Source organism: Rhinolophus hipposideros (assembly GCF_964194185.1).
Source record: "Rhinolophus hipposideros genome assembly, chromosome: 20".
Classification (NCBI taxonomy): domain Eukaryota; kingdom Metazoa; phylum Chordata; class Mammalia; order Chiroptera; family Rhinolophidae; genus Rhinolophus; species Rhinolophus hipposideros.
In genome coordinates this window covers 37089185-37106339 of record NC_138066.1, presented here as the reverse complement: position 1 = coordinate 37106339, position 17155 = coordinate 37089185, and the positions used below count along the sequence as shown (strand labels likewise).

The 17155-nt window shown below is 49.6% G+C and overlaps 2 protein-coding genes across 2 annotated transcripts in view; one reads left to right on the top strand and one right to left on the bottom strand.

Annotated features, from left to right (window-relative positions):
* Nucleotides 1-498, top strand: part of BRCA1 (BRCA1 DNA repair associated) — a gene marked incomplete at both ends in the record, with an annotated part of 48703 nt that extends 48205 nt beyond the window's left edge. The window contains 2 exon segments of the mRNA XM_081028030.1: nt 364-469; nt 471-498. Coding sequence (XP_080884156.1) covers nt 364-469; nt 471-498 — 134 coding nt within the window.
* A 10826-nt stretch (nt 499-11324) lies between these two features.
* On the bottom strand, nt 11325-17136 carry RND2 (Rho family GTPase 2). Its single transcript, XM_081029052.1, has 5 exons — nt 16894-17136; nt 16334-16421; nt 15377-15486; nt 14563-14697; nt 11325-14413 (listed from the first exon to the last, which is right to left on the bottom strand). The coding sequence occupies exons 1-5, from the start codon at nt 16993-16995 to the stop codon at nt 14159-14161; spliced, it is 690 nt and encodes a 229-aa protein (XP_080885178.1). The 5' UTR covers nt 16996-17136; the 3' UTR covers nt 11325-14158.
* Nucleotides 17137-17155: the final 19 nt, after the last annotated feature.

Here is a 17155-nt window from a genome sequence, read left to right as displayed (position 1 = left end):
GCGCGCGCACGCACACAGATTTTGTACAAATGTGATCATGCTCATCGTTACTGTTGTGCATTTTCACTTAACATATTGCAAATATGTTTCCAACATCATTAAATTGCAGTGCTGTTTTGCTCTCTGTGGTGACTTTTCCTTTAACAGATTGGAGCTCATGTTAATAGAGTTGTCAGAAGCTGTAGGCTTTCACCAGCAGTCATGCCTCGAGTTTCTGAGTAAGGTCCTATGTCCCCAAGCATCGCTTAAGATTGACAATTTTGCTCCTACCTAAGTAACCCTGAGCTCAGAGTAAACTGACTAGAGACCGATCTGGGAAAATTTGAACTGACACTAATCTCTGCTTGTTTTCTCTGTCCTCAGCAACTGGGCAGGTGTGTGAGGCACCTGTGGTGACTCGAGAGTGGGTACTGGACAGCGTAGCCCTCTACCAGTGCCAGGAGCTGGACACCTACCTGGTACCCCAGATCTGCTGATTCCAGCCAGCCATGTGTATAGCGTACAGGGTCCATCTCCACAGGACCCCAAGCATGAGCTGAGGAGATTACCTTTTTCCAGGCCCTGGGAACTCCTCTTCAATCTTTCCACAATCCCAGTTACTAAATATTTTAGGTACATCAGCCTGAAAAGAATTTCTGGCTAATCAGGGGTCCCTTAAAGATTTTGTACTTCAAGTCTCCCTTTGAATTCTGCCATGAGCACAAAATTGCGGTGAATTTTTTACCTGAAAAGAATTTAAAATCATTTTAAATGCCACCAATTGAGTAAGATGCTGACTCATTATTTATCAGCTCTATTCCCTGTGCTGGGGCTGTTGGCTTAGAGCTGAGGGCACAGAGTGGCTGGCCTCAGGAGAACAGATGGTTTCCCTGAGTTTGTTTCTCTAAAACCCTATGTTCATAAAAGCCAAAAGTCAGGCCCTTCAATGGAAGGTGATCTGTGGTGTGACTTAAAATCAGAACAGTCCTTGGCAGATCTCAAATGTTGGAGTGGAGCATCGGGAAGGGGATTCAGAGGCCAGCAATGGATAGAAAGATGAAACTTGAGGGTTAGAGGAGAAGGGAGCCATGCTGACCCTGATCTCCAAAAGTCTTGGTAAGAAATGGTGTCCAAAGAGTCTTCTAATTCCCTATCAGTAATAAATAAAATGTTTACTGTCGTAGCTCTGATATGTAACCCATCCTTTTGAAAGAGAAGATCTCTGATATGAATGTTTCATGTCTGTAAAATGACAGATCCCACCAGGAAAGGAGCTGTTGCTTTCCTTGAGGTAATTTTTCCCCTTTGCTCCCTATTGCTGAGCTTCATAAATAATTTTGTTTGCTGAAGAAAGAGAAAGTGTTTTTATAAACTCATTATCTGGGACTGTTTATAGCTGTTGGAGGGACTAGGTGTTCCTCAGCCCCCAGTGTGTGAGGGCAGTGTAGACTTGCTTGTACAAAAAACGTTTTGTAAACATTGTGCTGTTCACCTGCAAATAAACTTGGTAGCAACCATTTGCACCACATTACTATTTTCGCGGCTCACGCTCTCATTGCCTTTTCACTGTACTTCAGTCTCCTTGTCTGTAAAATAAGGCTAGTAATAGTACCTACCTCCTAGGGTTGTTGAGGGGATTTCACAACCTGTTGTGTTAGTTTCTGTTGCTGCCATAATAAATTATCACAAATCTAGTGGCTTAAAACTGCCCTGCAGTCCTTTCTAGAGGCTCTGGGGATTAATCCACTTCCAAGCTCATTTCACATTGGCCAAATTGTTCCTCACAGTTGTAGGATGAAGATCTTGTTTCCTTGCTGGCTGTTGGCCAGAGGTCAACCCTAGCTTCCCACATTCCTAGGCTCATGACCCCACCACCATGGCTGGTCAAGTCTTTCTCACGTTTGGGCTCTCTGACTTCCCTTTTGCTTCATCTAACTCCTGCCAGAGAAATTTTTTTTGTTTTAAAGATTTTATTGGGGAAGGAGAACAGGACTTTATTGGGGAACAGTGTGTACTTCCAGGACTTTTTTCCAAGTCAAGTTGTTGTCCTTTCAATCTTAGTTGTGGAAGGCGCAGCTCCGCTCCAGGTCCAGTTGCTGGTGCTATTTGCAGGGGGTGCAGCCCACCATCCCTTGCGGGAGTCGAACCGGCAACCTTGTGGTTGAGAGGACGCACTCCAACCAACTGAGTCATCCAGGAGCTCAGTAGCAGCTCAGCTCAAGGTGCTGTGTTCAATCTTAGTTGCAGGGGGCACTGCCCACCATCCCTTGCGGGACTCAAGAAATTGAACTGGCAAACTTGTGGTTGAGAGCCTATTGGCCCATGTGGGAATCGAACTGGCAACCTTCAGAGTTAGGAGCATGGAGCTCCAACTGCCTGAGCCACTGAGACGTCCCCCAAGAAATTTGTATTTTAAGGGCTCGGGTGATTAGATTGTGCGCACCAGCTAATTAATGCAGGGTGATGTCCCTATTTTACAAGGTCCATAACCTTAATTACAGCTGCGAAGCCCCTTACAGCAATACCTAGATTCCTGTTTGATTAAATAACAAGGGGACAAAATCTACAGAGGACATCTTTAGAATTCTGTCAACCACGCCTATTTCACATGTCTAATTCACAGATAAAAGTCTGTCATCATTTCTTGGTATTTACACTGTTCAGAAATTGGAATCCTCTTTGAGGCAAAGAGAATGAAGTCACACAATTCAGTGCTGCCATATTTGTGAGATGGGTGGGTGGATGAGGGAAGAGCAGAGAAAATGGAAAACTAACTGTCATTATTACATTTTGATCTCATTTGATCTCCATCACAGCTCTATGAAGTGGGTATTTGTCACCTTATTTGAAGAATGGGAACTGAGGGGCCAGCTGGGTGGCTCAGGCGGTTAGAGCTCCGTGCTCCTAACTCCAGTGGGCTCTCAACCACAAGGTTGCCAGTTCAATTCCTCAAGTCCCTCAAGGGATGGTGGGCTGCGCCCCCTGCAACCAAGATTGAACACAGCACCTTGAGCTGAGCTGCCGCTGATCTCCCGGATGGCTCAGTTGGTTGGAGTACGTCCTCTCAACCACAAGGTTGCCGATTCGACTCCTGCAAGGGATGGTGGGCTTCTCCCCCTGCAACTAGCAACGGGCAACTGGACCTGGAGCTGAGCTGCACCCTCCACAACTAAGACTGAAAGGACAAGTTGACTTGGGGGGAAAAAAAAAGAATGGGAACTGAAAATACAAGATTTTGCTCAGAGCTTGCACAGCTAGTAAATGATGACCCAGAGATCTGAACCCATGCCCTTTCCATCCCATCATTCAGTTTTCCACCTGCATCAGTCTACTGACCCTAGTCAGAAGGCACCGTTTCAAGTCTAAAGGGAATTTGGGGAGAGGAATGGATTGTGAAAGGAACTAGCACTCTGGCTTCTTTTATGGGCCATGGTGAGAAGCAGTAGAAAGTTCCTGCCTGGGAAAGCAGCCCTAGGCACAGGGACTTACAGGATTGGATCATGGCCACTATTTCCATTCCCATCCAGCTTCCCAGCTTATGATTGCTTATCTTTCAGTTGTCAAAGCCTTCTAGTTCAGCCTCACCTACAGCATGACCCCTCTAGGGCCCATGCCAGCCCCCTGTGTACCTGCCAGGGAGTCGATGGATCTCCGTGTTAGCAGTAAAGGCAGGCAGGAAGTGAGTGCTACACACCAGTCTTCAGTGAAAAGTGTTTAATTTCCAGTGACAAGCCATGGTCTCCTGGACCCTTGGTGGGGAGCTAGGGCTCAAGTTGCTGTCCCCATCACTGATGGGTTGATAGAAAAAGCAACATCTAGTACAGCCTGCCTTCCCAGGAATCCTGGGTGAAAGCAGAGATGACTAAGACACATTAAAACGTTTTCTGTGATTGTCACTCAAAATCTCCCTAAAATTGTCCACCCCATCTATTTTTTTGAGTTCTTTGTAACCTTTCCTGGAAGTCAGCTTCTGCCCCTGACCTCATGATGCTTGGCTGGGTTTGAGAGTCTTATCTGATAATGGAGTAAATCTTGTTCCTTTCACCTCTAGCTTTAAGATGTCCTCTCACTTTTCCAACCCACAATCTTTAGTCCTCTCTGGCCCCAGCAGCATTTTGGGAACAAGTTCCTGTACTGCCTTTATCTCATTTCAGGAAATGAACTTCTGCAAAGGAGCTGGAAAGGAAAAAGAGGGATTATCATGCAGGCAAAGGGAGGGGCCTAAAGAAGAGCTTGGTTGATTATCTCCCTCCTGAAAAATGCAACCAGAATCACCAACAAAGAATCCGCTCAAATACATGCAGGAGAAAAAGAAAGGCATCAGTGTTGGGGTGGTTGGAGCGGAAGGAGCCAAGCTGCCCAGAATATCCTGTGAAGGCTGCGAGGAGCAGATAAGGGCAGCCCCAGAGGCAGGTGGCACAGAGAAGCAGGGGAAGGGGGACTGCAGATCCACCCACAGAAACCGGAGAGAGTGGGGCTTGCTAGCCGGGCACCCTGGGAGCTTGCTTATCAAAGACTAAAATGGCTGAGACAGAGGCCCCTTTACCATACTTCAGTGATGTTTAGCTTCCTCAAACAGCCTATAAATCTGCCCATAACAAGGGGAAAATTAAAGAAATGAATCTGGGCAAATAGAAAATTAAGGAGAACTGCAGACAGCCAGGTCCTGTGGAGAGCAGGGATGGAAGAGGTGCAGAGGGAGCTGGTCTGAATGATCTAGAAAATCTAAGCAATGGTTTGCACAAATGGAGAACTGGAAAGACTCTCCCCCATATTATGGGGGCCAGGGAACAAGAACTTCGGAGTCCTAGTTTCAGGGACCTGGAATGATAAAACAGCTTAATACGCAGTTTAGTGCAGTGATTCTCAAACCCTGGTCTCCTGATGGGGAAGGCGGGGGAGGTAACATCATCATCTAGGAACTTGTTAGATATGCAAATCCTGGGGCCTCACAACCTACTGAATCAGAAATGGGTGGAGTCCAGCAATCTGATTCTGAAAGGAGCTCAAGTTTGAGAACCACTGGCTTAGTGAAAGGGGCTGCTAATTGGTATGAAGCGTTACCTGTGGTCTATTATTTTGTCTCCAGGAGAGGTGAATCTTGGCGCTGTTAAGAAAAACTAAGATTTCTGGGCTGGTTAGTGGTTCTTATCTACAAGGTTGCAGCAGCTGGCTTCAGTTGACTTCAAAATGGCCCTTTAAACAAATCCACAGGACAAAGATTAAATTATATTAGCAGCATAGGAGCAGAAGGGCCAGACTGCTTAAAAAAACAGCTCAAGGTTTGAGGTTTAGGAGGTTTTATTAATATTTAAATTGCAGTGAAACCACAGCTGCAGCCTTTGACTCCAGCATAGAAATATGCAAATGCAGCTTTCTAAAGAAAGGCAATTTCAGACAGCCCTCAAGGTAACAAGAACAAATAAAACAAATGATTTTGTAATTTATTTTTATTGACTGATGGAGAGAGCAAGGCACAGACAACCTGCCCAGCGATCATCAGCTACCAGCAGGCTCTCTGAGGGGAGAAAAGAAAGGCGACCTAGAAAGAAAAAGGCAGGCAGACCTGTAGACTGGTGACAGGAAAGACCCAAGGAGGACAAAACAGGAGGCAGATGGGATGAGAAGATGACTAAATTAAAAGGGAAGGAAAATGGAAACCCAAGCCTGGGTTCTGAGGACTATCTGATCTTGCTGGCTCTCAAGGGCAACAACAATAATAATCATTAATGACTGTCATTTGCCACACTCCTAAGGGCCATGCACTATTCCCAACATACAAAGGAAGCAAATGCTTTCTTGAGAGGTCAAGCAACTTGCCCAAAGTTACACAGTAAAAGGAGGTAGCAAAGCCTTGATTCAAACAAGGATTTGTGTGAGGCTAAATTGTGCTGGGAACTAGGTTAAGGATGGAGGGGAGACAACGTGCCCCCACTTCTGTGGTAACCTGTATGTCCGTAGGTGTGCATACTAAGGTTGTGGAAGGGAGGGAGAAAAGATCCATTTCTGCCCTTCAAGTTGTTTTCTATTTAATGAGTGAGGCAAGAAAGCCACAGAAAACCTTTGCAGAATTGTGCCTCTGGTTCAGAAGCCCTATGGGGGCTGTCTTGTGAGATCAGGCTCTGCCTGCTATGGGGAGACGTTGGTGAAGCACCCCAAGCTGCCCTTGGAGCCTGGGTAGGATTTGGCCAGGTGAAAAGGAAGCCAGGAGACTCCAGAAGGCCCAGGTAAGAACCCCATCTGCCAGAATTGGGGGAAGGAGCACTTGATCCAGAAAGAAAAAAGATGGGAGAGTCTTCTAAGGATACATTTCTCTGACCCACCCATCCAATCTCCCCAGAACTTCCATCCCAAGTCCAAACCCAACCTGTCCATGCTTCACCCTTTCAGGCACCCTGACCAACAAATATAGAGATCCACAGATTTTGCTCACTGTATTGTATACTGAGCCAGTTCTGTTCTACCATCTCAGGCCCAAATCCTGCCCACCGCACCTCCTCCCCAGGTCTTCAGCCGAGAATCTCTCTCCACTCAGAACACCCCAGAATTTTTGTTTTATTTATGACACCTTTTCCCCTTCAATAAGCTATTTCTCTATTTGACTAGAAGGGCCTTATGGGTAGGACTAGTATCATTTTATCTTTGTTATAGCCCAGCTGTGTGCCTGGCAGCTACCTCGTTAGGCACCCATGAGTATTTGCTGAATGAATACGTTAAAGGACAAATGAATGGTCTCACTGAGTGAAGGGTTTGTCCAACTGCTGGTCCCACCCTCAGGAACTTTTGTCCCTGGAAAACTACCCACATTCTGCCACTGGGAATGCTAATTCCCTTCAATCCCCCCACTCATTTTTCTAGGACCCCAGTTTACTCCAAAAATAATATAAGATCTAAATGTCTAAGAATCACTCTTCCTCTTCTAAGCCCACACCTACAGATTTCCTTGATTCTCTTTTGCCTATCATAAATCCTATGCCTTTGTGATTAATCAGAACAACACCCACCCAGGCTGAGAACATCAGTTTCCCCTATCCACATGTCCTCCAGCAAGGCCTCCTCAAGCCTGTTTATTCAAAGACATGTAAACTGCTGCCGCCATCACTAGAGAAATAATTATGATGTTCATGATACTCTCTTTGCAAGTTCAAAGCACTGGCATAACCATCATTCCTCTCCCCTCACTTGTCCCCTGGGAGATGGCTAGGGTAAAGATTCTTATCCCCACTTTATAGGTGATAAAACTAAGGATCAGGCCTTGGCAAAGATCACCCAGTGAATTGGTGGCAGACCTGGAACTAACTAGCCCAGGAGACCCTATTCATTAGGCCACAGAAGGAAATGCCTTCATTATATTGTTTGGATTGTGTTTTGTCTGGGAGAGAGGGAGTATGGACTCCAGTTGAGTGGGGGGAAAAGATAAAAGAAAGTTTGTGACCCTGTAAAGTGTTTTCTGCAGTGCAGCAGTTGGTACTGGTTAATTCCAGGAGAGTTTGTGTGTGTTTTTTTAAAGCATTACCATGTGTCCTAGATTAGAGAAGGAAAAAATAAAGGTGAATCTGAAGGTAACACAGACACAGGTAAGCAGATGTTTGCCATCTCTTGAAAAGGATATAAAACCAAATGGTAGTGTATATTAGCAAAAGAAACTCAAATTACAACTTATGTGGGTTTTCCCAGCTGTTAAGCTATAGGACTCTGGAACAAACTAGTGCCAAGTACGGTAGGTAGAAAATATTCCCTTGGTGAAGCCTGTTCCTGGAGCCTGATGAGGGGAGATTTCTCCTGGAGGCATAGGGCTTGTGAGGGCCGTCTCAGGACCCTCTGCAACTGCCAAGGTGAGAGCCTGCTGGTGGGATCATCCCCAAGCCCACAGAGGCTCTGAAAGCCGTGGAAACCAAAATCTGGTTTCTAACCAAATGCCAGAGAAATTAAGGAAAAACAACAAAAAAAAATGCCATAGGAATTCAAGAGGCCATTTCTTAAAGATAGGGCCCCCAGACCTGTGCTGGGGAAGGTAGTAATGATCTCTCCCTCTGGCTCCATCCTAAACTAAAGTGCAGGTCTTGTCCCTTTCACCCCAGGCCAGCTCTGGACTTTTCTCAGCTGTTAGCTCAACACCAGTCTCCATTTCCTTTTTTTCTTTTTTTAAGATTTTATTGGGGAAGGGGAAAAGTACTTTATTGGAAAACAGTGTGTACTTCCAGGATTTTTTCCAAGTCAAGTTGTTGTCCTTTCAATCTTAGTTGTAGAGGGTACAGCTCATCTCCAGGTCCAATTGCCATTGTTAGTTGCAGAGGGCACAGCCCACCATCCCTTGCAGGAGTCGAGGAGTTGAACCGGCAACCCTGTGGTTGAGAGCCCACTGGCCCATGTGGGAATCGAACCGGCAGCTTTTGGCGTTAGGAGCACAAATCTCCAACTGCCTGAGCCACCGGGCTGACCCTCCATTACCCTTTGACCCTTTGCCTTCCTGTGCCACTGGAGGCTGTGAGGTGGGCAGAGGGGCCGAACACCTGAACCCAGGGAGGTGGTGGCTCCACCACATTGTGAATGCATGAAATGTCCCAGAATTGTATGCCTTCAAATGGGTAATTGTATGTTATGCGAATTTCACCTCAATTAAAAACTAAGCTGCCCTGGGAGCGAGGAGAGAAGCTGGGCCTCTCAAGTCTGTGAGGGTTGAGGCTCCATGCAGGGAGAGTCCATAAGCAACAATGGCAAGGCCAGTCTGGGCCTCCCCCCTCCTCCTCCAGGACCAGATGGGAACTGGGGCAGTGCCGGGGTCTGGGCAGAAGAGAGGCGCTCAGTGAAAGCGAGGAGGCTGCAGCCGCCGCTCATTTGCATCATAAGTGATTGGTTTTCCCTGCTTGTCCCTCATTAGGACACAATGGACAGTTGTTTGCTGGCGCAGCAGATCCATTTACCAAGGGGAAGAGGAGACAGCAGAGTGACTGATGCGCTCCCCCAGGCCACTAGAACACTTGTTCTCACACAATGAGAAGGGACCTTAGAGAGCAAACCAACCCCATCCTTTTACAGATGAGGAGACTGAGATGCTAAGAGGGGATGAGACTTGCTAAGGTCTAACCGCAAGTTCATGGCAGAACTGGAGCTTCTAGAATCTACTGTCTAGATTCTAAACTCTCATTCCAGGGCTCACTCCATTTGCCTGCAATTCCTTCTCCATTCCCGGCCAGCTCGAGATTCTTTATCTCTGTGGTCGCTTTCCTTCTACTGTGTTTCCCCGAAAATAAGACCTAACTGGAAAATAAGCCCTAGCATGATTTTTAATATCCCCTGAACATAAGCCCTAATGTGTCTTTTGGAGCAAAAACTAATATAAGACCCAGTCTTATTTTCAGGGAAACACAGTATTCCAGGCCTTGGTTTCCATCAGTTTTCTCTCTTGTGTCTATCTAATCTCCTCTTACTCTGTTTCTGCCCTTCAGTTTGCAGGAAGCCAGGATAATTATTAAACTCCTAATTAATCCCTGCCCTAACAAGGGTGGGTCTGGCAGGAGAGGCAGCAATTTTGAAACTGTCTTGGTGTGTTTGGGGGGTAGGTGGGGACAGAGCAAATACATATTGGGACCTATTATAAACCAAGAACGAACACAGACACACGACACTCTCTCATTTCATCCTTTCATCTTGCAAGGTCAGTGTTCTTAGAGACAAGGAGAGTGAGAGACTCGGAATGGTTGGGTAACTTGCACAAGAGCGGCCAGCTGGAAAATGGTAGCTGTCTAACCCCAAAACCTCCATTCTTCCACCTCACACCCTGGCACAGGGCTAAAGCAGGATATGAAACCCACCGATTCCTGGTTCATAGGAAGCACAACTTTGCTGAAAAAGGCCATTGCTTTGTTTCCCCCACCCCAACCCAGGCAGCACTTGCCTCCCCCAACAACCCTCTCTACCCTTTGGTTCCCACCTTCCTCTGGGCCCTTCTGCATTGTGGTGAAAATGCAAGCTTTTGCGTCTGGGAGGCTGGGGAGATGACAATTAAGAGGGAGAAATCTGACAGACCCAGACCCAGACCGCGGAGGTCTCCCTCCTGCTGACACCCCTTCCCAGTTCCCTGTCTGCCCCTCCCCTCTGTGGGTCAAGCTTGCCAGCATCTGCGTCTGTCTCATTGTGTTCTGGGGAAGGGGAGGGGTGGGGAGGTGGGAGGGTGGCTGGGTGAGTGGGTGTCTGTGTGCATGAACATAAGGCCTCTGGGTTCATTCTGACACTGAATGAAAAACTCACCAATTATTCCTCCAATCTCATTAATATGCAGACAGACATCTGTTATTTAGGAGTCAACAGCAGAGGCATTTTCCTGGGGGGAGGAATACTCATGTATGTGTCCCTCTTGTCTCTCTGGCTGCTGGGAGGTAGCTGCTTGGGAATCACCCCACCTGCCTGGACCTGGAGCCTCCCCTTGTCTGACCCTCACCCCCAACCTTGAGGAGAGAGAGTAGGGAATTGACTAGAGATGGAGAGAGAACTGGGAATCCAGCCAAAAGGGGAAAAACAGGAGAGGGGCTGCAAGTGTGTAGAAGAAACGCCTTTGTTGACAGAGAGGGAAGGGGGGATACTGCAGAAGAGTTGAACCCCTTTCCTGGGGAAGAGAGTGTGGAACTGGTGGAGACAACTGTGCCAGGATTGTTGGTGCCCACCCACAAGCTCAGGGACATGACCCTTTGCTCCCATCTCCCTCGGCCTTCAGGACCTGTCTGAGTGTATCTGGGGTGGGGTCTCTATGGCAACATGGGGTCCTCACCCAGAGACTTCAGCGAAGACAATGGGAGGAGTTCCTAAAAATGGGGACCAAAGGCCTTCAGCTTTTGGAGGAGTCTCTCTAGCCCTCAGTATATGTGTGGGAAGAAGACGTAGTGACCTCCCCTTCCTGTGTTTTGGCCTTCCTCAGCCTTTGTATCCCCAGCACAAGAAGCCCCGTCCAACAAGCTTTTCCTCATTCTCTCAGGCCCTGCTCAGAAGCACTGGATGTCTAAGTTGTAAAGAATAACGGTTGACATCAGCTCTGCCCCCTTTAAAGGGTCAAACAGCTTTTCTACAGCCTTTCTTTTCTCTGAACCTTCCTCAAGAACACAATGAGGTACATGTGATCAGCTGCCTTTTCCAGGTGTGAAAACTTAAGTCCTGACAGGTGCAGGACCTCACCATAGGTTTCCCAAGGAGGAAGGGGCAGAGCTGGAAGCCAGGCCCTCAAGCCTCTGCGTGCCTCAAATCTCTAGCTCTTTTCATGACTGTCCCTCCTGGAAAGGCTGGAGTCACAAGTGGATGGATGATCCTCTGTCAGGTGAAGCACTTCAGCGGTTAGACCAAGTCCCTACCCCCACCCATTTCTTTCCTCTCCTCCCTCCTGGGCAGATGGATTGCTGAGGTTAAGAAACACTGGAAGCATCACAGCATGATTAGTTGTTTATTTCATTAAATGATTAACGAGGCTACATTGTTTCCCAAACGGGTGTCTAATTTGTGGGGGAAACAGCTGCAGAGGAGGAAGCTAAGTCTGACTCCTGCATCTGGGGTGGGGGTGGGGGTTAGGTCCCCTCCGTCCAGGCCTTTGAGGATCACAGAACAGCCCCATTCCTTCCTGCCAACTATTGGGCTCCTCAGCCCAGAGGCACAGCCCCCTCCCCAGAAAGAAAACCTCTGACAACCCAGACCTTCAGAGGGGACCAAAATCTGTTGTCAGTGGTATTGGAAATGTATTAAACTTTGGGGGCTCCTCCAGCTGATTTATCTTCCTAATTATGTTTGCTTTAGGCGGATATTGAAATGTGTTTGCATTCCCTGAGCGTGGCAGGAGAGGGAGGTTGGGAGAAGAGAGGGGCACAAACACTGCAATTTGGCAGCTACAGTCTTGAGCCTGCTTTGTACCAAAGTCCAAAGTGGAAAAGAGAAGCCACAAGGCCCTGAAGCCCAAGTTAATGGTATGGCAGGTCCCTGTGGGGAGAAGGATCAGTCCTCTGGGACCAGCCTGAGAGATGGGCCCAGGAGGCCCAGCGCTTTCCAGCACCCTCAATCCAAGACTTAGGGTCCTTTAGGAGGGTCTCAAAGTCAGCCTCTAAACAGATTTTAGTTTGAGAGCATGGGGTGCCCATGCCCTTGAAGCTGATCCAGAATCCTTGAGGAGATAGGCTGAGATGGACCAGGACAGGGTCCTGTAGGAGAGGAGGGAAAGGGGTGTCTGATGAGCCAGGAGTGGGTGGGGAGTTCCTTTCCTCTCAAGGCTGGGCCCTGGCATAGGGAAAGGAGAAGCGATTTAAAATGACACATCTCAGAGCCAAATCCCACAGCTTCCATCACCTCATCCAGACAACCATCTATCCAAAAAACCAAATCTGGTCACTTCATTCTCTGCTTGAAATCCCCGGTGCCTCCTCACATCCTCAGAATGAAGTCCTCGTTCCTTTGTGGGCCCTGCAGTGGCCTTGAAGAAGACTTGTCTTCTGCCCTTCCCATCATGGCAGCCCCAACAGTGCCATGTTCTTTCTCAACTCCATGTGTTTGCACATGCTGTACCCTCTGTCCAGAGCGCCTTTCCTACCCCTTTCCTGCCTGGAAAACCCCCTTTCAGACTCAGAGGACTGACTCCTGAGGCTGCAAAGAGCTCCCACTGCGAGGCACTGTCACACCTGGGGTACCTCTTTTCCTTGCTGGGCTGGCCTCCAGAGCACACAAACTGGTCCTGTCAGTTTCCTAAGCCAGTGTCTGGCACACAGTTGGTGCTCAGTACATATTTACTGAATGAATAAGGGAGGGAGAGGCTGTGAATTAGGGGGGATCCCAGAAGATGGCAGTGTGTCTGGAAGAACTGGCTGGGACTGGGGGAGGGGTGGGCCAGGGATGGTTCCTGGGGGAGAATGTCACCGAAAAGAGGCCAGTGGGACCAGAGCCAGGGAGGGAATACAGGACAATGTGAAATCAGACTCCCAAGAAAACAGACCAGCACTGTCTTTCCTGACAACAAGCGCTCCAGCCAGCCCCTCCACCAGCTTTCCTTCTTTAAAGGGTTGGGGGTAGTAAACTCAGCTGATGCTCCCTCCAAAATCATCAAGGAGCCCAGGATGGAAAGAGGGTAAGATCCCTGCTCCCCGCCCCTCTGAGGACACCCCAGAATCAAACTTCTGTCTCCTTGGGAAACTTCATTCTACGCAAGGTCAACTTCTGCGATGTGGAGGCTTTTGATGCCCTCCCTCCTCCCACAATACCCAGGGTACCAGCTATTGGGGTGGGGAGTGGGATGGTGAGAAAGGGGCCTGGACTACTTCAGCAGGACCCCTCCCACACTAGCAGGGGACCCTAGCTGGGCTGAGTAATGAATCCTGTATCAGTCCACTTAAGCCCCCCTAATGGCCTTAGGATTGTCTGGCTCATGAACCAAGATGAATATTCCCAAGATAGCTCACTCTCCCACCTCTAGCTCCTAAAAGGACACTAATGATCCAACCCATGACCTTTTCCTTTGCTTCTTCTATGAGCATAGGCAGGAAAGTTTGTCCTGAAGTCTAACTTTCCCTAATGCTGCTAGAGATTGGTAAACTGGTGTGGTTTGTTTGTTTGTTTGTTTGTTTGTTTGAAAGCAACAAAACTAAAGCCACAGTCGTATTCCATGGACATGGGCTTTATTTGGGGACTGTTGGAAAAAGGTGGGGAGGGAGCTAGGATGGGTGAGTAGATGGGGGAGGGGCTTCTCAACTTGCTTTTTAATTTAGTGCATATTGCCTGGAGGTTAGAATGAGTGAGAACAGTTGTAGAAGTGAGAGGAGAGGTAAATGGAATGTCATGAAATGGACACTTTCCTTAGGGAAGGAAGCTAGGACCAGGATATGGGACTGGGGGTAGGAAGGGATGGCACCTTTCATACACTGAGACTCAACCAGTCACTGCTTTTTGCCAGCTTCTCCAACCCCCCTGCCTCACCCCAGCTCCAGGCCCAGATTCCTGCCCTGCTAGCTGCCTCAATTTCCTGTAGAGAAGAAGAGAATGAGGATGTGGGGAATGAATGGCAGCACCCTCTGCCTCCGGCTCTCTTGCCCAGGAGAACTGCTCACTCAGACTGCCCTGAAGTTCCAGCCAGAGTCAGGAGGTCAGGAAGCCTCGGTGCAGGCAGGGGAACAATTGTGTCCTCACCACCGCTCCTGACACTGCCCCACCCGGCCCCTCACATGAGGTTGCAGCTCTTGGCTCGATCCTTGTGTATTTCGCCTTCGTTCCCGTTCCCCAGGTCTGACCGTCCTGCCAGCTGAGCAGATCGCTGCAGTCCCCGGCGTGAGTCAGTACGGCGAAGCTGCCTATGGCCGCGGCCAAGGGAGGCCACTGTGGCCACATGGAAAACATCCCTGACGCTGCGCTCAGAGGACCGGGAAGAGCACTCCACATAGGACACAGCCCCCACCTGCTTGGCCAGCACAGTGCCCTGGAAGGATGGAGTAAGTCAAGGGATCAGGTCAGAGGTCAGAAGCCAGGGAAAGGGATGAGCAAAGTAGTGTGTTTTCAAATCGGAGATTGAGAGGGTCAGAGGTAGGAGATCTAGGCTGGGACTAGGTCAGGGGTCAAGGGGCCTACCTGCTCGTGAGTAACAGGGATAAGCCTCTGCTTGGACAGCTCCCTCAGGGTGGCCAGGTCAGTCCGCATGTCCAGTTTACAGCCAACCAGCACAACCTTGGCATTGGGGCAAAACTCCTGAGTCTCCCCTTGCCACTGTTTGGGGGAAGAAAATAGAGTTATGGAGGGATAAGAGGAGGTACAGGGTGAACTGTGTCCCACACCAGGAGGACGCTCTTCCTTACAGCATGAGGAAACCATGTACCCCTCTGGACTCTCCCGTGTGAGCAAGGAGTGGGAATGGAGGGCTTAGGCTGAAAGCAGGATGGGGTATGGAAGAAGGGGAGGGAAGACAGGGCTGGGGTGGAGCTGTGGGGTCAGGGACCCTGCTTCTACCTCAGGGACCATGAAACCTCTGCCAGCCTGGAACCTTCCGTTTCCCAAATTTGTTCCTGGGAACAGACCAATCCCGCCCTCCCCCTCTCCCCCTGGGAACTGGGGCTGCCTCAGCTGACTTCTGTCCTTTCACCATGGGCTTTTCTCATGGAAATAGGGGCCTGGAGAGGAGAGATCACTCCAGGAGCAGCATTCCCATCCTGTCCATCTGGGGTTCCCATGTCCAAGGAGATGGGGAGGGTGGCTAAAGAATCATTTGAGTATCCGTCCCTGCTCTCCTCTATCCCCTCAGATGCCCTATTCAGCTCTGAGGACTGATTTCCAGGAAAGGGTGGGGAGGATGAGAATTTCACACACTCCCAGGTGATGGCTTATGCTGTGTCAAGGCCATGGTTTCTGGTCCCCCTCAGTCCAGCTTCCTGCTTCCCCAGGCTCCCACCTTCTTGAGGACACTGTCCAGTGTTTCTGGTCGACTAATATCAAAGCAGATGAGCACAGCGTCTGAATCAGGATAAGCCAGGGGCCTGACGTTATCATAGTAAGAGGAACCTGAGAGAAGACAGGGAGAGAGGGGGCAGATGAGGGTCCTGAGTGGGTGGAAGGCCTGGAAGGGAATGGGAGACCTTAGCAATGCTGGTTAAGGGATGCTAGGAGCAGAGAATGGAAAAGAGCACTTATTAATGCCCATTAAGGAGTCTGCGTTCCTGCAAGGTGGGGACAGGCAGAGGGGAGGTTAGATGGCAGAAATCAGCTCTCCACTTCCCTAGGGGTTTCTCTAAAAGTAGTCATTCTTAATCTTTTCTGAGTCTGAGAAGCTCATGAAATCTTTTGACATTCTCACAAAATTTTGCATGTGCTTTCTGGGCTTTGACAGACATCTTCTAAAGCCCTCCAGGGGGCTAGGGTAAAAATAAAAACCCTGTTCCTTTTTGGAAGGGGCGGGGGAAGAGAGAGAGAGAGAGAGAGAGAGAGAGAGGAGAGAGAGAGAGAGAGAGAGAGAGAGAGAGAGAGAGAGAGAGAGAGAGAGAGAGAGAGCTCTCCCATCCTCTTGGGACTTGATCTCAGATTTCTATAGTTCAGTCTAGAAGTGTTTCCCAAACCCAAAGACATTTTAAATGTCTTTCCTAAACCCAGTTCTATCTCCTAAAAAAATATGTTCCCAAATAAAAACATTCCTTCCCAACTTTCCCAGGTAGGCAGAATCCAGAGGGGATTGGATACTGGGCTTTTCTCCTTCAGGACATCATTTCTATGTGTCAGCAAGCTCTTCCTCAGTTTCCCTGGCTTTAAGCAGAAAATTGATTTTCTTTCCTCCTAGAATTGGGTGGATGGGTGGAATTGACCTGGAACCTAAGGGTCTAGACAAGGGAAGGGTCAGGGTGGGGGACTTGGCTACCTGAAGTGTCCCACATGTTGAGCTCAATGCGGCGCTTGTCTATCTCAAAGCTCGCGGTGTAGTTCTCAAACACGGTAGGGACGTAACTCTGCAGACACGAATGGGTAAAGATAAGATCTTCCAGTCCTCACCCCAGACAAATGCCCTCACTCCCCCACCACATCCAGCCCAATCCCTAGACACAAGTTGGTTAGGTGTTAGGCAAAGCGGAGATCCCAGGAGCGGCTCCCTCGGGGAATCTCTGCTAGGCTCGCAGACCCCCTCCCGGTTCCTTCAGCCCCTAGTTCCTCCTCTCTCCGATGCCCAGGACCCCCGATATTCTCCTGGCGCCCCCTCCGGGATCTTCTGCTTCTCCCAAACCCGGTTCATCTCACCCTGATCCCCAATTCCTCCCATCCCAATCTTCTGCAGTCCTGCCCGAGCCCCCAGTCCTCCCCCCGGTCCTCCGAGCCCCTTTCTCCCGTCCCTGGTTACCAACACCCATTTCCGTCCGTCCCCCGGGATCCTGTCACCCACTCCCGCGGCCTCAGCGCCCCTCTCCCAAGACGCCTGTCCCTCACCCCAGGGTAGGCGTCCTTGGCGAACACCTGCAGCAGTGCTGTCTTGCCGCACTCCGCGTCCCCCACCACCACGATCTTGCAGCGGCCACTCTGCCCCTCCATGGTCCCGGCTACGCGCCGGCCCCCCACGCAGTACCCCTCCCGGGCCCCGCTGCAGCCTCCCCCGCCGCTGCAGCTGCAGCCACTCGGGCCGCCGACACCGGCATCTCGCGGGCCCGCGCGGAGCCCACTCCCGGGGCCGCGGCCCCCCCTCCGCCCCGCC

What these genes read in the sequence shown, in the direction of transcription:
- RND2 (XM_081029052.1), bottom strand. Translation starts at nt 16,995, where the DNA reads ATGGAGGGGCAGAGTGGCCGCTGCAAGATCGTGGTGGTGGGGGACGCG. An exon ending in CCAAGGACGCCTACCCTGGG is followed by an intron (nt 16,422 to 16,893) that starts GTGAGGGACAGG and finishes TCGTGTCTGCAG; the next exon opens with AGTTACGTCCCTACCGTGTT. An exon ending in CAACATGTGGGACACTTCAG is followed by an intron (nt 15,487 to 16,333) that starts GTAGCCAAGTCC and finishes GTCTTCTCTCAG; the next exon opens with GTTCCTCTTACTATGATAAC.